This window comes from Octopus sinensis, linkage group LG4 (genome assembly GCF_006345805.1).
Source record: "Octopus sinensis linkage group LG4, ASM634580v1, whole genome shotgun sequence".
Lineage (NCBI taxonomy): Eukaryota > Metazoa > Mollusca > Cephalopoda > Octopoda > Octopodidae > Octopus > Octopus sinensis.
In genome coordinates, this window is record NC_043000.1 from 152,586,215 (window position 1) to 152,608,640 (window position 22,426).

General features: G+C 38.1%; 1 protein-coding gene across 4 annotated transcripts in view; it reads right to left on the minus strand.

Moving 5' to 3' along the window:
• Nucleotides 1-533: 533 nt before the first annotated feature.
• The window catches only part of LOC115211018 (solute carrier organic anion transporter family member 3A1), a 64,237-nt gene continuing 42,344 nt past the window's right edge, over nucleotides 534-22,426 (minus strand). For 2 of the 4 annotated variants that reach the window (XM_036502580.1, XM_036502579.1), the window contains exons 9-12: nucleotides 19,765-19,936; nucleotides 17,701-17,858; nucleotides 14,735-14,799; nucleotides 535-1,713 (exon numbers count right to left, since the gene is read on the minus strand). In XM_036502580.1, coding sequence (XP_036358473.1) covers nucleotides 1,472-1,713; nucleotides 14,735-14,799; nucleotides 17,701-17,858; nucleotides 19,765-19,936 — 637 coding nt within the window. In that variant the 3' untranslated portion in view covers nucleotides 535-1,471. Of the gene's footprint in view, nucleotides 1,714-3,460; nucleotides 4,978-14,734; nucleotides 14,800-17,700; nucleotides 17,859-19,764; nucleotides 19,937-22,426 lie in introns of those variants that run through there. The other 2 variants (XM_029779864.2, XM_036502581.1) reach the window with 2 other exon arrangements.

Sequence of the window (22,426 nt, forward strand, 5' to 3'; positions counted from 1 at the left end):
ATGATTAAGAGATGAATTACAACCACCATTATAAAGCTTATTGTTACAATTACAGACCCAATTAGGCTTTTGTAGATTGGTAGAATTGTTAGATCGTCGGAAAAAAATGTTTTGCGATATTCAGTTACGATCCTTTACGTTCTATCTTCCAGTAAAACCAATGTCAGCTTTACCATTCATTCCCTCGGGATCACTAAATTTGGCTGTGTGATAAGTAGCTTGCTTACCAACCACATGGTTCTGGGTTCAGTCCCACTGCGTGGCATCTGGGGCAAGTGTCTTCTGCTATAGCCCCGGGCCGACCAATGCCTTGTGAGTGAAATTGGTAGACGAAAACTGAAAGAAGCCTGTCGTATATATGTATATGTATATATGTGTGTATGTGTGTGTTTGTGTGTCTGTGTTTGTCCCCCTAGCATTGCTTGACAACCGATGCTGGTGTGTTTACGTCCCCGTCACTTAGCGGTTCGGCAAAAGAGAACGATAGAATAAGTACTGGGCTTACAAAGAATGAGTCCCGGGGTCGATTTGCTCGACTAAAGGCGGTGCTCCAGCATGGCCGCAGTCAAATGACTGAAACAAGTAAAAGAGTAAAAAGAGAGTAAAGAGTAATAAAGTACCCAGCCAAGTCGACTATATCTGAAATTAAGGAGATAGGTGGATTGGTAGCATCTTTAAAGCGTCAGTCAAAATACCTTGTGTTATTTAGTTACAACTTGACGTTCTGAATTCAAATTTCACCAAGATCATCCTCGCTGTTCATCCTTCCAGGCTCTATAAAATGAAATAATCCAGACGATTTATTCGACCATTCTTCCTCTTCAATTTGTGGCCTTTTGCCAATGTAAAAACTGATTATTGCAATTATCTTTGTTTTTTTTCTTATTTTATTTTTATTTTATTAATCGTTTCAAATCATTTTTGATGAATAAAAATTAAATTCATTTTATTTTGGATATACAGCAAAATAAATTGGAGTGTAAATTAAGTTAATGGAAAGGAGAAATTTTTCGTTTCAACTTTGCATACTAAAACCGTATTTGCCGGCGTACAAGTCGACGTAGTATATTGTGTAAACATTCAATCATCGTCACTATCTGTTAAGTCCGGCAGTATTTCACATGGAATTTTTGTTTCCCAAAGTCGTCTTGGTTTATAAGTCAACTTATCGTTTTTGGTAGTAAATTTTGGTCTGTAAAATTCGACTTGTATGCCGGAAAATTAAGTAATTAATCTTTGGTGAGCAATATGCTGAGAGACCTTGTTGACTTTCTTGGTTACTTTTTTCAAACATCATCTTAATTTTCCATTTTATTGGCGTTTAGCCTAGTTAATAATATTAAAATGATAATCTAAAAACGGAGGGCATATTGTTTTAATTTTCTATGTAAGTAAGCTAGATAAGGACAAAATAAAACGTCTCACATTAGTGCTCTAATTTTGGTAAAAAGTCATCAACAACATCGGTATATTAATCTGTTATTTTTGTTTCTTTCGGTAAATATTTCTCCGAGTTTAGTCCAAAACAGGCAGCAACTAATAAAAATATGAAGCACAACATGCTTAAAGCACTTTGAAGTGAAAAATATTTTACATGGAATTCCTGTAAGTTATATAAATAACAAGAACCTTTTTCCCCACAATGTTGACGATTCCATTGGATACAGGTACTGTCCACGAGATATGCGAAGAGAAACGGAGAAGGTAAGAATCCTGAAAAAAAAAATGAAAATATGGAAATATGAAAATGAGAATCTTTAAAACAAAATACCTCCAGTAGGAAAAATCCTATGAGCAAGTGGTACAAAACTATTATTTTTCTTAAATAGTCATCTTTGTAAGTGTGAAATATGTCTTCAAAAAAACCCTTACAGCTCCGTAAGGGTATGTGCTTTAATTGTTCTGGTTTCATTGCGATGATTTGGTGAAAGTTAAAACTCATTTCACACGATAGGGCACTCGATTGTCAAAGATAAACCCCTTCTACAGGATAGGGCACTAGTTTATCTCAGCTAATATTTTCAGAAGGCAATTTTTTAATTCACTATAAGCAACAGAAACAATATAAGTTCAAAATATCAATCTATGTATCATACTTAAAGTATATACAATGCTGACAGCCTAGAATACTGCAGTATTTGTCTTGAGATAGTTTCTCTTATAAATGGTGACCGCTACTGGACGATTTTTGTCTACTACTGAAATATTTCGGTGTTTTTTTAACATTATACGTCTACAAGAGATTCTGTTTCAAGACGAGTATTCAACAATACTCTATGATGCACAAACTGCTAATATTTCAATATTCCGGATAGCAGGGTTAATTTTCCAGTTTATTGGCAATTAAGCTAATTAATAATCAGTAACTAATACAAAATGAAAATCTAAAATGAGGTTGGGGGTGCATATTGTCTAAATCTTATATGTAAATAAGCTAGACAATATTAGATAAAGAGAAAATAAAATGTGTATAATTAAGTGTACTGCACATAGGATCGGATTAAGGCCAACCGATGCGCTAAACACGGCTCAACAATAGTGACCTCTTGACCCTCCCATTTTGTCTAATTCAGTGTTTCTCATAGGGGTTAGTAGTGTCCATGAAGATTGAAAAGGGAGCAGACAAATTACCATATTTGATAAAATTAGGATACATTAAATCATTTTAAACTTGCCCAACACCTTGGCGAAGCAAGAAGAATTATACGGCTCCAATTCTTTGATTATTATTATTATTATTATTATTATTATTATTATTATTATTATTATTACTTTTTTTTTCTTCTTTCAAATTTGCTTCCATTTCTTGCCGAGTGTCTTCCCGACTCCTAGGGCAAAGAAACTCATAGTATACATTGGTAGGCCATTAAACCAAACTCAGTAGTTCGTTCATTTTTATTATTATTATTATTATTATTATTATTATTATTATTATTATTATCATTGATTACATCAAGTTTTTTGGATAGAGTTTTCAGAAATTACCCAATAGGTTTACCATTAATTCCGTGAAATATTCACGTATCCCGCTAGTATTAGATAATCTTCGTTATTAAGTTATGGTGTTGAAGTGACATAATACTAGGATATTGGATTGAAATGTTTGAAAATATTTAGCTATACTTCTTTGAGTTCAAACATCGTAATTTTTAACTTGCAGCCCTCTGGGATTGATACCATCAATTCCGTCATATTTAATTCCCACATTACATTTTTAACGCTGTGACAATTATTTTTTAAAAGTTTGTCTGGAAAAATACTTCCAGTTCACGGGATCAATGTAGTCGATAGCCTAAAAATTGGCTTCATCAACGTTTGTAGAAAACCGCGAGGTCGGGTAAAAACGCTTTGAACAAAATAAACTCTGATGAAGAAATCCGTTGATGGTAGTGTTAAAGTGAGCAGTAAAGTTTTCACTCCGAAATAAAAAGGAAAAAAAAAGAGAGGGTAAGGGCTATGGTTTTTTTTAGCCACTGGTCAGACTTGATCGAGTAGACCCATGACTAAAAGCATTCCAGCCGTGACAATCCCTAGATATGATTTGAAGGATATGTGGCTCTTATTTTTAGCAAATCTGGAGACCACATAACCACGCACGTGTTATTATCGAGAGGATGTCAAACCAGAGAGGAAATAGAATTTGAGCGAGGGTGGGGTGGAGGTCGGAACGAAGTTGGTGTTCAGTTGATGAAAGGGTGGTTAATGAAGGTAGGTGAGCTAAGTATAGTTAAGAACTTTGGCTTTATCATTTACTTCTTTGCAAATTGAATCCAGTTATTAAAGGTTGAACTTTTCACATGAGAAATCCGTCTTGTTTTTTCGACGATGAGAAATGTGTCTTTTACTTAAGACATAAACAGAACATCTGCAAATTATTTGATGACATGTAAGACAACTTGATGTGGCTGTCAGGTCATGTCTCTGTTAAAGGTTTTCCTTCTCCATCCTGTTCATTTCATACACTCTCTAAAAAGTGCGTGTGTTTTGTGTTTGTTGCTTCGGCATTAAATTTCAAGTAACAAATTCTCTGACTGCCACCATAAGGTTTACAGGAAATAGAGTCAACGTGTAGGGAAAAATAAAAACAGCGCAAAAGGCAGTTTGTAAAAGTTGGCCAACCTCACAGACAGAAGTAGGTTAAAATCACAAATAGTTTAAATAGGAAAAAATATACATTTATAAAGTAACTTTCATAGTATATTTCTATAAACAAAAATGTCCAGAACAGTCCATAAGAATTTTACTTCTGAGAAATCTATGTAAGATGGGTTAATAATTGTGCAATTTTGTTTCCATTACCCAAATGTCATTAAAATAAAGATTAGCAATCAATTATATCATTCCTGTAACAATATCTATGCTTGTACCAACTTTTAAACAATCAATAATTAATTCCGAGATACATCTCACGTATACTCTGAGCTCCATCATGTTTCTGGGGTTTCAGGCGGTTTCAAGTCTTTTTGCATCAGACCCTCTTGCCCAGTTGACTTATCTTGCACCCCGTTAACAGCGAACCATCGGTCTGTCCTCTTTGTCCAAAGCCATCTAGTAGCCTTTTCTGCAATTTCAGTGATGAAATTTATGGCCTTCTTTGCTGCAGTAGTACTACTCCCAAGCTTAGTCAGAGTTTCACAGAATGAACGCCCCACAAACCGCTGGCAGCCAACTTCAGTTGTCTCACAACGTTCCTACCAGACCTGGTTTCTTCCTTGCTTTACCAGCTCCTGGTATTCGGCAAGCTTCCTCTCATGAACCACCTCCATATGTCCTTCCCAGGGCCCAATCAGTTGCCACCTGATCACTTGCTCTGTGGAATTTGAGAAGATCGCTATATCCTGAGTGGAGAGTTGTTGGTATGATGTGATTTGTGAACTTTAGCTGTTCCGCGAGATCCACTCTCGGCTAGAAGTCTGAGGCTGTGGAAAGTAGGCATAGTTGTTGATGTTACGTAATATTTAATAACTCACCACATAACTAAAAAATAGAAAATGAGACTGTTACGAATTAGTTTAAGGGGAATTTTAACTGTTATGTATAAGGAAATAGTGGAACGCATTCCAGCCACGTCTGGTTCTTTCAAACAGCAGACGACATTACTCAATGAATGAAATGTGATATGTAATTTCAGGAAATTTGGCTGCTATTTCTAACATAGCGACCATATAGACTACTTCATTGATCCGTATCATTATTTTATTGTGGCTGATCACTTGAAATATTTATATTCTGATAGAAAAAGACTTGTTTTTATTTTATTTTATTTTAGCTTTTTAATTGTTTTAGACATTAGACTGCGACCATGCTGGGGCACCGCATGGAAGATATTTTGTAGTACAAATCGATCTCGATATTTTAAAGCCTGTTACTTAATCTATTGAACTATTTTGCCGAACCGCTAAGTTCAGGGGACGTTAACACACCAGCACCGGTTGCCAAGCGGTAGTAGGGGACAAACAAAGCACAAAAGCATACACACACACACACACACACACACACACACGTGATGGACTTATTTTTGTTTCCGTCTACTACATCCACTTACCAAGCCTTAATCAGCCCGAGACTAGAAGATTCGAACCCGGAACCATGTGCATGGGAAGCAAATCTTTTACGACACAGCTACACCTTATATAATTAAGCATAGCCTAAATGTGGATAAATGGAGTGAAAGAGGAAAGTAACGGAATATGTTTACTCGGAGTATGGCACACGCAAATCCAAAAATCCAGTCCTGAATGATGTAAAAATGCCAACAACAACAGCAACAATCCTTTCTACTAATGGCACGATGCCTGGAATTTTTGGGGAGGAGACTAGTCGATTACGTCGATCCCGGTGTTTCACTGGTACTTAATTTATTGACCCCGAAAGGATGAAAGGCAAAGTCAACCTCGGGGGAATTTGAACTCAGAACGTAAAGACGGACGAAATGCCGCTAAGCACTTTTCCCAGTGTGTTAACGATTCTGCCAGCTCACCACCTAAATAATAATAATAATGATAATAATAATAATAATAATAATATAATAATAATAATAATAATAATAATAATAATCTTTTCCACCAAAGGCACGAGGCATGACATTTTGGAGGAGGGGACTAATCGATTACCTCGACTGTAGTATTTCACTCGTACTTAATTTATCGATCCCGAAAGGATGAAAAGTAAAGTCGACCTCAGCAGAATTCGAACTCAGAACATAAGACAGACGAAATGCCGCTAAGCTGACGATTCCGCCAGCTCGCCGCAACAATAATAATAATAATAATAATAATATATAAATAAATAAATAAATGATATTTAAAGCAATCAAACAAGTTATTAAAAAGCAGCATCATTTTACTCAACTCTACAAAAATAAGATCATGGACTTTGCAGTTACAGTTGCAACTGTAAAAGGGATAATTAAGATATTGTGGTCGTTGGTATCAAAGCCAGCTCATTTTGATCTGATACAGAGATAGTCGATTGAACACTCAGAGATATTCATTAGAAGCCCAGAATAACTAACACATCATACTCTTGTCTGGTCTCAGCTCTCGGCATGTCTTTTCATGCAATAACTGATTGCGTGACGTTTCAGGAGTAGTGTGGTTAAATTGTTATGCAATATGGCAGTCTGAGAATGCTATCTCAATTTTGCTGTTCCATGTATTTCGTATGTGATAAGATCATCAAGTTGTGGTTAGTTTTCTGTATAGCCTTAGATGAGACATAAACAATTAAATCGTTCCGACAGCCTATCTTATTTATTTAGAACACACTAGCAGTATCGCCCGGCGTTGCTCGGGTTTGTAAATGAAATAACTATATAAGCATTATTAGAGAGTTATAGCCAAAAAATAGCAAAAAAATGCATGGAAAATGGAAAAAAAAATGACGGTAAATTTTTTTTTAAATCGTTGACTCATCGTAGACATTTTTAGAGAGTTACTTCCCTTATATAATAGCGAAAAAATGCATTAAAATGGAAAAAAATTATGGTAAATTTTTTTTTAAATCGTAGACTCATCGTAGACGCGCGCTAATACCCAGAAGGGATCGATATGAATCACGACTATAAGATACCCGCTTTTGGCTAAACTGCACCGAAAAATGTGGGAGTAGTTAGGAATCTAAATCGTAGGAGACAGACACACAACCTTACTTTTATATATAAAGATTATCCACTGTGCTCTATTCGTTTTAATACACTGGAATGCACCTGAGGGTGATTTAGCTGAGAGTACTTGCAGATCGAACAACTATATAAAGGCTTCCTTGTTGTCATAAGGAAAACAGAAGAGTGCTCATTTGATGTGCAATAATCTTAAGAAATATAAAACCTGGAACAATGTTTAAAGGGAAATCTAACAGCTGTACTACCAAACCAAGAAGCGTTTTGTTTTACGTAGCTTCCTAATTCAAGTTTTTCTCAGAGCAGGAATGTAAATTAGAGAAAATTTGGCTTGTTGAGGAAATTCATCAATTAATGTAAGAATTCGGTCAATGGCTTATTGTAAAATTGGTTCATGGAAAAGTGCTTACAAACTAATATTCAACTGATATAAAATCAAGAATTATATAACTTTGGTAAATAAGCACAATGAATTCATGTCTAATAACATCAAACATGAACAGAATAAAGTAATAGGCCAAATTACTATGTAGTTGGGAAAGGATAAAAATATTCATAAAGTGGCTGTAAAGAGAGAAAAAGTTTACAGCCTGCTTAAAACGCATAAGCAATGAGGAAATAACTGAAATCTTCATTGCATTGAATTGTGATACTTCCCGAAGTAACAATGACGACATACTCCTTACAGTTAGTTCTCTTGGGTTTTGTGTCACTTAGCAGCTCACTTAGATCATGTAACTTCCGTTTAGGCCTCCTAAATTTTTAACAATTTGCTATTGTATAAATGGATCACGTTGAGCAACTTAGGTACTAATGAAACATCTCTTGCTATTTCAATTTTTATGTCATAGTGGATAATTAGAGTTAAAGAAAATATTACAATCTAGCATTCAGCAGAAAATCAACAATAGTCCTTTTCCTATTTATTTATATCTATGTTTGTTTTTTATTATTGTTTAAATAGCATTAAAACTGACTGGGGTAATCAGAATTAGATACAAATTACAATTATACAAAGCATATTGGGAATTTAGTGTAACCAATCCTAATTCATTTAATTTGCAGATATGCGCGTGCACACACGAGTATACACGCGTGCACACTTAGACGCGTAATCAAACAGAAATATTTCTCTAACGAATATTTATAAACACATTTTACAGCTTCTCTCATAGGGTGAAAGTATTGAAAGTGGGTGACAGAGAAATTGCTATGGTAAATAAAATTAAGATGGTTTTAAACATTTTAAAAGTGGTCAAACAGGAAAGTAAAACGAAAAAGGGATTTAACGTGAGTAATCTCCTTCGGCCTTCTAGAAAATTCTCGAACATTCTAGAAGCTTCCGATTGACGTTGAAGTTAGGGACTTTCGATTCATTCCTTATATAAAGAAACATATTTCTAAATTAGCACATTCCCGCAAAATAAGGCTAGAAAAGAGGAGAACAAAGATGAGGTGGCGCCGTCAGCCAAGGAGGCTGTTACCCAGAGGGGGACCGCCTTCACCAATGAAAAAGAAACGCCGGCACCCCAGCCAAGGAGGCTGTTACAAGAGTGGAGGCCGAGGCCATCAACAAAGAGGAGGAGACACCCCCCGCTAAGGAGGCGGTTACTCAGAAGGTGTCCACCTCCTCATGTGGAGCCCACAGCCAGGGCGGCTGTGATGGCCGAGGGTAAAAATATAGAGGCGGTTACACAGAGGGCGCCTACCTCCTCTAAAACAGACGCAGTGGCACCCCCAGCCATGGAGGCTGCTACTAAGAGTGTCCACCAGTATGGCAGCGATAAAAGAGCTATATGGATGTAAACTCTATTTTGTTTTCTTATTGATAAAAGAGTAACAAGAACTTTAAAAATTTCACTAATAATGTTATTTGGAGTGGAGAGAATGCTTAGCCGCATTTTTTCCGGGTCTTTACGTTCTATATTCAAATACAATCGCGGTCGATTTTGCTTTTTAGCCTTTTGGGCTTGATAGAATAAAGTACCAGTCAAATGCAACGGTCGATCTAATCCACTTACAACAATGTTTTGGTATGTGTATGGGAACTGTCACATTTTGCCAGTTGGTTTCCCGAAGTTCTCGGCAGTTTACGGAAAATTCATTTGTTTATGTACTTTCTGTGTGTGTGTGTGCGTGTGTGTGTGCGCGCATGCGTGTGTGTATGTATTGTGTGTGTGAATGTATTTACACACACACACACGCGCGTTCAGTGATGTTTTTGTATTTGGTTTGCAAGATTCTTTTCAGCCTTCCCTCGAAGATATGATGACCCTCCATGTTGTAAGAAACACTGTATTAAGTGTTTATAGATATTTGTTAGTGAAACATTTCTGTTTGAGTATGTGTGTGTGCGCGCGCGTATATTTGTTAATTAAATTAATTAGGATTGGTTTCACTAAATTCCGGATATTTATTTATATTTATGCGCTCCTTTTCAAACCTAGCCAGGCTCGTGGGCCCGGTTTCCCGGTTTCTATGGTGTATGTGTTAACCAGCTGGACGGGACGCCAGTCCATCGCAGCGTTACTCATTTTTGCCAGCTGAGTGGACTGGAGCAATGTGAAATGAAGTGTTTTGCCCAAGAACACAACGCGTCGCTCGGTCCAGGAATCGAAACCACAATCTTACGATCATAGTGCTGACACCCTAACCACTAAGCTACGCGCCTCCACAAATTCCGGATATGACAATGGTTAATTTTAATGAAGTAATTGATATATGTGAAAACCTAATGCTTAAGGCGTTGCATTTTCAATGGAAAGATTGTTTTTTTCGATTCCTGTACTGAGCGGTGAGTTGTGTTCTTGAGCATTTCCAGTTTATCAGCGATCACTTTGATATCAGACGTGTAGCATACCTATTTCTTTACTACCCACAAGTGGCTAAACACAGAGCGGACAAACAAGGACAGACAAACGGATTAAGTCGATTATATCGACTCCTGTGCGTAACTGGTACTTATTTAATCGACACCGAAATGATGACAGGCAAAGTCGACCTCGGCGGAATTTGAACTCAGAATGTAGCTGCAGACGAAATACCTATTTCTTTATTACCCACAAGGGGCTAAACATAGAGGGGACAAACAAGGACAGACATAGGTATTAAGTCGATTACATCGACCCCAGTGCGTAACTGGTACTTAATTTATCGACCCCGAAAGGATGACAGGCAAAGTCGACCTCGGCGGAATTTGAACTCAGAACGTAGCGGCAGACGAAATACTGCTAAGCATTTCGCCCGGCGTGCTAACGTTTCTGCCAGCTCATCGCCTCAGACGTGTAGCATACCATCGATCAGTACAGGCAATGTCGACTCGATGGTGGTAGTGAGCGAATATACAGACAAACAAACAATTGATCGCTATAAGCAAATCACCTGTGCCCCTTGTTCAGCGAGACGTTTCTGGACCTTCACCTGTCGTGTGCAACAGGGAAATCCTATCATATATGAGGATATAAAACTCTGCTGTCTCCCATTTTTTCTCTCCTTTCAAATGTTCCCTAGAGAAGGAGACTGTCCGAAACGTTAGATTTTCCACTCCTCATCACAAGTTCCCTGTACTCTTTTTATAGATTGTACTAATCTATATATATAAAGCTGAAGTTGTCTGTGTGTGTGTGTATGGCAGGTTTGGTAGCCTTCAACTAACACTATCTCCTCCGAGACCCTGCGGCGCAAGTTGACCAAAATTGAGAGTATGATAGAAGAAGGCTTGCTCTTCATTCCGTAGAAGAGAAAATTCAAATCGGACCATGTTAACACCAAAAATTATTTACATAAAAAAGGTGCTTCTTTTCTATGAAAATACCTATTTTTTACGTTTCTTTTTACTGCTGTGTCGCCATTTTTCGGTGTATTTCAACCAGAAAAATGTTCACTTAAAGAGAATAATAACAAGCTACATAATGCAAAATTTTTACTTTTCAAAAATTCCAATTCTAAAGGGTCGAAAAGAAAACAAACCCGAGCAACGCTGGGCTATACTGCTAGCACAATATAAACCTCTTTGAAATGTATGTGTGAGTGTGTGTGTGTGTGTGTGTGTGTGTGTGTGCGTGCGTGCGTGTTAGCGCATGCGAATATGTGTTCGGCAATCGCCATCACATGAAAGACACTGTTGAAAATAAAAGTACTTAACAAAAAATATAATTTTGTTTTCCTGTAAATTGTCGAGAACTTCGAAAATTGCCCGATTAATCCACACCTCTTAAAAAATTACCGGCCATATACTTAAACGATAAGTTATTATTATGTATATGAACCTAACTAAAGTACATCAATGAATCATAAAGACATAAACAAACGTCAATGAAAGGGGGAAAAAAAATGTTTGGCTGGGGAAAAATGAAAGTTATTTTTAGCCAATGGGGGAAATCCCATATAAACTTAAAACAGCCTGTTTATGTTTTATTTACTAGTGGACGTAAATACCCGTGTTATGTACGCATGCGTAAACATGAATGGTGAAATCTTATTTAGTATTTCTCTGTCAGCTAGAAATAACTTACAGCTTCCCTTGTACATGTGTGTGTATTATGCATGCATGTATACACACACACACACACACACACACACACACACACAGACACAAACACACACACACACACACACACACTCACACACACAAACACACACACTCACACACACACAAACACACACAACCCCCCCCACACACACACACTAACACACACACACACACAAACACACACAGACACACACACACACATACACACACACACACAAACACACACACACAAACACACACACACACACACACACACACACCACACACACACAAACACACACACACAAACACACAACACACACACACACACACACACACACACAAAAACACACACACAAACACACATACACCCCCCCATACACACACACAAACCCTCACATATATCCTTTAAATTCGTGTATGGTAACGTAAGGGATATGCAAATAAAGCTCCTATTTCATTATGCCTGCTACCGTCTAATGATACTGACTGGTAAGTCAGTTTTTCAGGGTTACATCATGGTTATAACGATATAATGTAGGATAAATATGATAATAACAATAATTCTAGGATAGAATTTATAAATATTTAATACATCGCTACGCGCGTTTCCACACATCACATGATTTTGACATCAGAGTCGGTATCCTTAGGATTAGTACAGTATATGATTCATTTCATCAGGCGATACTGCATTACTGGAAAGGCGGCGAGATGGCAGAATCGGTAGCACGCTGGGCGAAATGCTTAGTGGTATTTCGTCTGCCGTTACGTTCTGAGTTCAAATTCCGCCAAGGTCGACTTTGCCTTTCATCCTTTCGGGGTCGATTAAATAAGTACCAGTTACGCACTGAGTTCAATATAATCGACTTAATCCGTTCGTCTGTCCTTGTTTGTCCTCTCTGTGTTTAGCCCCTTGTGGGTAGTAAAGAAATAGGTATTTCGTCTGTCTTTACGTTCTGAGTTCAAATTCCACTGAGGTTGACTTTGCGTTTCATCCTTTTGGGGTCGATAAAGTTCTCGGAATTACCATAAAGATTAGTAAGTAGAACCAGGTATATTTTTTCTGTTAGAATATTTTATATTCTGATCAAGCGAAGGATATGCGAAATGTCAGTCAGATCAGCCAATTTGAAACACTTTATTACTTTCAGATTTTGGTTCAAGGCCAGCAATTTTAGTGCTCAACTGGTACTTATGGTATCGACACGGAAAGGACGAAAGGCAAAGTCGACCTCAGTGGAGTTTGAACCCGGAACGTAAAGACTGATGAAATGCCGCTAAGCATTTTGTCCAGCGTGCTAACGGTTCTGCCAGCTCGTGGCCTTAATTTGAAACATTATGTTACCAACTCCAAATACTGTTTTGAGAGTTTGACATATTAACAGACTTTTGGTAATTTTAAAGGCAACCAGATGTTAATAGACAGGTCTAGGTTTGAGATGAAGTAATTGATATTCAGCTGCTTTTGAATATAATGATACCTTTAGTCGCTACTAGACTGCAGTGACTAATAAAGTTGCTATGAAATCAGTCTGTTTTCAGATATTATTGGAACATATTATTAGTATTGATTTCCAACTTTGGCATATGGCTATTAATCTATACTGAGATCGATTACATAAATCTCAGGGAACCATCGATTGACTGAATCTAATTAAGTACTGTTAGTTGTGCATAATTTAGTGCTTTTAGTAGTACATATAATATTGGTTACTGGAGGTGAAAGACAAACTGAACCCCGGCGTAATTATGAGCTCAGAAGTAAAACAACATAAACAAGATCACTCAGAGAGCACAAACCTCCGCCTGCCAAGGCAACACCAACGTTCTCTCAACGGTTAGCCAGAGATGAGTTTTTAAAAATGAGAATATCTTAAATAAACTCGACTGCTCTCACAAACGATAATACTAAAAATGAACTCGACAGCTCTCAAAAACTAAACAAAATAAAAACAACAACAAAAAAACAGGAAAAATAATCTAGAATCCTTGCCCGGTACCGGATCGATCCCAAAATCTAATCAGTTCGTGCCAGTCATGAGGCCAAACATCCCTGAAAGTTTCATCCGAATCCATCCTGCGGTTCTTGAGATATCTTGTCCAAGGACAAACAAACAAATACGACCGAAAACAATACCTCCCGCATTCGCTAAGGCAGAGGTAATAAATGCAGCAAAAGATTTCATATTCGTGCATCATCGTCATCATCGTCGTCGTCGACGTCATCATCATCATCAGCATCAGCACCTATAACTTGTTTCAGTCATTGGACTACGGCCATGTGTGAACACCGCCTTGAAGGGTTTAGTCGAACAAATCGTGTCAAGTACTTATTTTAAAATCTGGGTTCTTATTCTATCACTTTCTTTTACCGAACTACTAAGTTACGTGGACGTAAACTAACCAATACCGGTTTTCAAGTGGAGGTGGGGGACAAAGAAACACACACATCTATATATATATGACGGGATTCCACACAGTTTCCATCTAAATTCAAACACAAAGCATTGGTCGGCCCTGGGCTATAGTAGTAATTAATATTTTTGTTGTTGTTTTTACTCATTTTGTGTCTTCTTTCAATGTCAGTCATAATCAGGGCAAAATCGAATCCTTTATTCTTTGCCAGAATATAAAGAAGTAACCTCGTTTCAACAAATATACTCGACTGATTGGAAATATCGAATTATTTTTTTATCGATTATTTTTTTATCGATGAAATACAAAGAAATTATTATTCGATCAGACTGATGTATCCTGAAGTTAATGGATTATTCTGGGATATGCAGTCGCTATTCGACTGAACTGAAAGGTCCACCCTTTCGTTACCAACCCGGCTGAAACCGGCTCTGGCTCTGTAGTACAAATGCCTTGTTTTCATAAGTTTTGAAATAAAATCTTCCACCAAACCTTAGTCACAATTTATGTTCCTAACATTAGCTTAATGATAACTAAGTTATTTCACGAAATTCTTTGTTATATTTAATGTAATTGAAAGAAACACAGAACCCCTCAAAATAAATTCAGTAACGAAAGGGTATGAAGACCAAAATTATTGTCTTAAAAGGATTATGAGTGATTTAGAAAAAAAAACTGTTACTTACCGAAGAGGCTGGAGAACAGAGTCATGATCGACATTGCTACCGTTCTGTCTGTTTTGGAGATGCAACTGTGAAGAGAAATGAAGATGGTAATCATAATGATGACGATGCTGTTAATTATGATAGAAATGGAAGAAAGGAAATCTTAAAAAATAAATCTATCAAACATATCTGTCTGTCTGTCTGCCTGCCTGCCTGCCTGTCTGTCTGACTGCCTATCTGTCTGTCTGTCTGTCTGTCTCTATTTATCTGTCGGTCTGCGTTTACAAAGAATTTGTAATGACTCACTCTTCTCTTCTCAGTTTTAATATTTTTTTCCCATATATGCCTTTGCCATATCCATGCCGAAACAGTTTCTGCTTCTCTCACTTCGTCTGTGAATCCTTGCTATGCTACCATTATTATGTCTAATACTAGCAATATAATACATTGTGGTTCTAGCGTCCCGCTTCTCTTGATGCACCACAAACTTCCACCCGCTTGCTATCCTTGGCAGAAACGTTAGCACTCTGGGCGAAATGCGTAGCCGTATTTCGTCTGCCGTTACGTTCTGAGTTCAAATTCCGCCGAGGTCGACTTTGTCTTTCATCCTTTCGGGGTCGATAAATTAAGTACCAGTTACGCACTGGGGTCCATATAATCGACTTAATACCTATGTCTGTCCTTGTTTGTCCCCTCTGTATGTAGCCCCTTGTGGGCAATAAAGAAATATATCCTTATGCCATCCCCGTATCTTCATATTTTATAACCATTGCTATTTGAACTGACCTGTGATCACAGACGTTCCAGCCGTGATCATTCCATTATTTAACGGGACATAGAGCATATATTATCAATGGCTATATTATACATTATATCTTTCTGTTTTAAATACAGTAGGGTGTAATTTGAAGAATATTTGGCTACTATTTCTAGCAGGCCAAATGGCTACGAAGAGACATCCCCATTGTCTCTTTGTGTGTATATTTTACACAAGCGGAAAGCTTTTATGTAGGAGAGACTCAGTGGGCTTCGAACATATTGTTGCTGAGGGAACAATTTAACTGCCAACTCTGATAAATGTGCTGGACATGAATATTCATATTTATATCTTTACAGTTGCTCAAATCGAATTTTGAGATTAATTGATTATTAGTACGTGCTTTAATTGTCTCACCCGAGTGTTTAATTTCGACTTTGAAATCGTGAAATGTCTGCTTGACTATATATATTTCTTTATTGCCCAGAAGGTGCTAAACATAGAGGGGACAAATAAAGACAGACATAGGGATTAAGTCGATTACATCGACCCCAGTGCATAACTGGTACTTTATTTATCGACCCTGAAAGGATGAACGGCAAAGTCGACCTCGGCAGAATTTGAACTCAGAACGTAAAGACAGACGAAATGCCTATTTCTTTACTACCCACAAGGGGCTAAACACAGAGGGCACAAACAAGGACATACAAACGGATTAAGTCGATTATATCGACCCCAGTGCGTAACTGGTACTTTATTTATCGACCCCAAAAGGATGAAAGGTAAAGTTGACCTCGGCAGAATTTGAACTCAGAACGTAGCGGCAGACGAAATACGGTTACGCATTTCGCCCGGCGTGCTACCGATTCTGCCAGCTCGTCGCCTTATAAAAGAAGGAAGCCTCGTCCCTGGGTGGGCTTGTGCTTGTCTATATAACACTTAGGTTGGTGACTTTCACTCAATACGTTCAGATCATTTTTGGCGATGACAATGTGAAGCAGGTATGTCAGATGAGAAAACATACTATAGTCGCCATTGCACCTGATACGGGGTTCAACTCACGCATTACCATTCTTTTTCTTATGAGCGCTCTTTTACATTTGGATGTTTACTTTTCTTTTCTTTATATGACTTCGTTGCAGCCATGCTGGAGCACCGCCTTTAGTCGAGCAAATCGACGCCAGGACTTATTCTTTGTAAGCCTAGCACTTATTCTATCGGTCTCATTTTGCCGAACCGCTAAATTACGGGTACGTAAACATACCAGCATCGGTTGTGAAGCGATGTTGGGAGAACAAACACAAAAACACAAACATATACACACACACATACATATATATATATACATATATACGACAGGCTTCTTTCAGTTTCCGTCTACCAAATCCACTCACAAGGCTTTGGTAGCAGAAGACACTTTTATAGTAGAAGACACTTGCCTAAGGAGCCACGCAGTGGGACTGAACCCGGAACCATGTGGTTCGTAAGCAAACTACTTACCACACAACCACTCCTACGCCTATTAACACGAAATTAACACGAAAAAAAAAATTATCGCAGTGTTTTATGGTTGTTTTCTTTTCTTTTTTGTAGCTCTGTTTATCTCCCACAATCTTTGTTCTTTGTGATATATATATCGATTTCACCTTTTTCAGGCACTTCACAATAGAAGGTCAAATAAAAACATAAAATAAAGGAAACGATCGAATTTATGTGAGAACCTAATATTTTAATATTAAAGAGAAATATATATATATATATAAATAAAATATATAAAATAGGCGTAGGAGTGGCTGTGTGGTAAGTAGCTTGTTTACCAACTACATGGTTCCGGGTTCAGTGGCACCTTGGGCAAATGTCTTCTACTATAGCCTCGGGCCGATCAAAGCCTTGTGAGTGGATTTGGTAGACGGAAACTGAAAGAAGCCCGTCGTATATATGTATATATATATATATGTGTGTTTGTGTGTCTTTGCTTGTTCCCCCCAACATCGCTTGACAACCGATGCTGGTGTGTTTACGTCTCCGTAACTTAGCGGTTCGGCAAAAAAAACGATAGAATAAGTACTAGGCTTACAAAGAATAAGTCCTGGGGTCGAGTTGCTCGACTAAAGGCGGTGCTCCAGCATGGCCACAGTCAAATGACTGAGACAAGTAATGAGTATATATATATATATATAAATAAAAATATATGTAAAAATATATAAACCAGCTCAAATGTTCAACTTACCTAACTTTCACGGACGCCATCGCACTTAAAATCGCTCCAATTAAAAAGCAACGTAGAGCCAATAAAACCATCGTATAAATGGCACCATCGCAGTGGGTTAGGCATCTACCATGGATGGCAAACTGATTAGTTCCTGCACATGTACAGTTGAAATACTTCTGAATTGTACAAAATAATAGAAAACATAACTCAGGAGAAACTATCTGCGTTTATGCATGCGCACGTGCGTTTTTGTGCGTGAGAAAGAGAGGGAGAGAAAGAGAGATAGAGAGCGATAAGAGACAGGCTGATATTAATAGATAGATTGTATATGTTTGAACATTTCAAAAAGCGAGAAAAATTACATGAAACGTAATGATTCGTACAACATTTTCGGTTAACATTTTAGCTAATAGATGTGTACTAGCAGTATCGCCCGGCGTAGCTCGGGTTTGTTTCAACACTTTAGAATTGGAATTTTTGAAAAGTAAAAATTTTGCATTATGTAGCTTGTTATTCTCTTTAAGTGAACATTTTCCTGGTTGAAATACACCGAAAAATGGCGACACAGCAGTCAAAAAAATCGTAAAAAATAGGGATTTTCATAGAAAAAAGCACCTTTTTGATGTAAATAACTTTTGGTGTTAACATGGTCCGATTTGAATTTTTTTTTCTTCTACGGAAGGAAGAGCAAGCCTTCTTCTATCATACTCTCAATTTTGGTCAACTTGCGCCGCAGGGTCTCGGAGGAGGTAGTGTTAGTTGAAGGCTACCAAACCTACCACACAGACAATTTCAGCTTTATATATATAGATAAGTATCGTTGTCAAAATTATTAAACTTTGCTTCACTTTATAAAAGTATAGTTTATTTCATCAGCATATGTTTTATTTTATCCAATTAGGATTCCTTGCACTGAATTACGATTTGTCTTATCAAAATAGATTTCGACCATGAAATTCAGAGAATATCGAAAGTAGCATTGGTTCGAGCGGGAAAGGCGGTTCTCAAAGTTTTTGGACTTTATCACCATTTTCGACATTAATTTTCGAGTTTCAAGAATCGTTCAACCATTTTGTTTTGAGTAGTCTTTTTATCAGAATATCCTTAACTCGAAGTAGTGTGGTTATTGTAGAGTGCAATGAAATTACAGTTAGACCTCAACTACGTTAACAAAATTGGTTGGTAAGTATTTTGTTCGAATTATTGATTGTTCGGAACATTGATATGACTTCTAAGGTAACAATATTAAATATGATTGTTGGCATCCTTTTTGTCTCGGGAGACAATGGAGTTGCGCATAAAGTAGTCTAGTCCGGCTTTTACATTTCATGTCCTGATACATTTCCTGCTGTGGTTGTGTAGTCCTGTCCTGGACAAACACTCCCTCACGTAGGAAAAAGAATGAAAAAATCTAATAATAATTTAAATATGATTACGTCTACAAATTTTTTTATGCTATTTAATCGATAAGTGGAGGCGCAATGGTCCAGTGGTTAGGGCAGCGGAATCGCGGTCGGAGGATCGCGGTTTCGATTTCCAGACCGGGCGCTGTGTGTGTTTATTGAGCGAAAACACCTAAAGCTCCACGGGGCTCCGGCAGGGGGTGGTGGTGATCCCTGTTGTACTCTTTCGCCCCAACTTTCTCTCACTCTCTCTTCCTGTTTCTTGAGTAACGCTGCGATGGACTGGCGTCCCGTCCAGCTAGTGGGGGAACACATACGCCACAGAAACCGGGAAACTGGGCCCATGAGCCTTACTAGGCTTGAAAAGGGCGAGAAGAAGATATAATCTGAGGGAGAGTTAACTGTTACTACTGGCAAGTCGAACAACCAAGGAGAGATCTCCCTCACGGATTCGAGAGATAAGCAGTGTCTATTTATGGCATCTATTTTAGTGATCTGGATATAGAACAGGGATAGTGATCTGGATATGGAACAGGGATACTGATCACCAACCCTTTAACCTTATGTCATCTATTGTAACAATTGTAACACTTATGTTATTGCCTTCTCAATATGTTTTGCTCTTATCCTCTGCAACTGACTCACGATATAGTGTTCCAAATTATATTAACATACTTACTTCCTGTTTCAAATCGTCGTAACTGCAGCCCGCTGAGCATGGAGATTTGAATGACATACCGTTTTCACCACATACTGGTATGTATTCGTCATCTGGACATTCATGTTCTAAGCAATATATTGTAATTGAGCTCTGAACATTTGCTTCTGTCTTGACGCGCAAAATAGTGTCACTGGTTGAGACACAGCAACCGCAGCAACAACAAAGAAAGGAAAGGTATTGATTATGACATGCAGCGATAAATTTACACAATCTGTTTATTTACTTAAACAACATTTTTCTCTGAATTCAATTATGAGAATAAAGTTAATTTACAATATTGTGGAGAGCTTCTTACTATGCAACGAGAGAATTAATAAATTATTGGTTCTCTCTTCACATAGTAAAAGAAAAAAAGCCAAAAGTTTATATGATGATTTGCAGATAAAGATAAGTGCAACTAATGGAAAATCTTTTCTCGTTAGAAACAGCAGGTTTGAAAGGTTTAAGAAAACACCTAAAGCTCCACGAGGCTCCGGCAGGGGATGGTGGTGACCCCTGCTGTACTCTTTCACCACAACTTTCTCTCACTCTTACTTCCTGTTTCTGTTGTACCTGTATTTATTTCAAGGGGCCGGCCTTGTCACTCTCTGTGTCACGCTGAATATCCCCGAGAACTACGTTAAGGGTGCACGTGTCTGTGGAGTGCTCAGCCACTTACACGTTAATTTCACGAGCAGGCTGTTCCGTTGATTCGGATCAACCGGAACCCTCATCGTCGCAACCGACGGAGTGCTTCCACCAACTCATATTCTACCACAACCTCTCACAAAGATTTCTTTAGTGATATGAACGATATTTACAATCCTTTACGATATTTACACCCTTTTACGATATTTACAATCCTTTATTCCCGAATGTATTTCTCTTCAAATACTTTTGTATTGTGTACGTTTAGATATTAATATTTTCGTGCATGGATGCGGTCAAGTTGTTTTATTTGTTTGTTCTTTTTCGAACGCAATCATCCCGTAACGCCAGTGTATATTGTGTGTGTGTGTGTATGTGTGTGTGTGTGTGAGAATGTATGTGTATGGATGTGTGTATGTGTGCGTGAGCGTGTGTTGTGTGTATGTCTGTACGTATGGATGTATGTGTGTTGTGTGTATGTGTTTGTATGTATAAGTACATACATGAACACACACGGGTGCGCACACACACATACACACACACACACAAACACACGTACACACACACACGCGCGCGCGCGACAGTTTATCATTGGTTGTGTGAATTCAGGTGTAAATTGATAGGAGCCAGCATAAACAGCGAACTTGTTTTTGCGTGGGTATATGAACACAAAAAGCAGCGCAGTGGACGGGTAAGTAAAATTTGAGTAAATGAAATCCAAGAACGTATATCTGAGAAGGTAGAAAACCCAGTAATTTTGGAACGGGTTGACCTGTACGGAATTGAGCGAAAGAAAACGAACCACGTCCCAGGTGTGGCTATGCACACCATAGACGCAGGCGTGGGTGTATGGTAAAAAATTTGCTCTTCAACCACATGGTTCCGTGACACGTTGAGCAAGTGTCCTCTACCATAACCTCGGGCAGGCCAATAATAAAGATATGTTTGCCATAACACATCTTATTATTGTCATACTGTCCTCTGCGCATGCGTGCTTATAGTTGGTGCTATTGTGGTCACGTGATCGAAGTTTGAGCCTGATCGCGCCATTTTTCTTTCTAACTTTACAGTGTAAGCATGTTTGGTCTTCTAGCAATTTGCACCAAAGAAGAATAAATGGTAGTGATCCGATTTATCTGGTCGAAAGTTGTGTCAGGTACTAAAATTCATCGGAGGCTTTTAGCACAATGCAGGGACAGTGTACTACAGCGTAGAAGTGTGTATGAGTGAATCGAGAAGTTTAAAAGTGGCCGGACATGTGTGACGCACGAAGAGGAATCAGGATGCCCGTCAACCCCCACAACACTGACGAGAAGATTCAGCACGCTCGAGAGTTAGTAATGGTGAGCCGGATCACCATTACCATCCTCCGGATACAGTGGTGGCTCGTAGATAAAATTAGTGGGGGTGCTGCTTCAGAATATTTTCAGCCGTTGTTTTAATATTGTGTAAAAGGAAACAAGCATATAAAAAGAAAATTTATACATGAACTTGATCGGGTCGTGTTTTAGCCACTGCCGAGTAGTGTGTTTAGTTTGTTCACTGAACACCGCCGTGAATTCCCCCTTGCTTTTCAAAAATCCCCCCTAAATCACAAAATAAGGGGGCGGGGAATGTGCTCTATTTTTCAAATCCTGGCAGCAACACTGAAGTTGGAAGCAGGATACTAATTTAATTCTACACCTTATCACATTCAAGAATATAAACACATTTTTACGCACAACGCATGCGGAGTAAAAAAAAAACCTTTCACCAACACCGCATGAACGACAGTGCTGTCTCTCCCTATCGTGAAGCTTCCTATCTTAGACATGTGAGCATGCGCACAACAGCCAAACGCCGCGTCACTGGAACTGTGAGGTGCAGAGTTCTATACAAGGAGTTTTGTATTTTTTTCATAAACTAGGGGATGGCTACTGACATTGAGCTTAAGGATTATATAATGTACAAATATAAAGAAAGAATTAAAGAAAAATGGAATCATTATATTGAA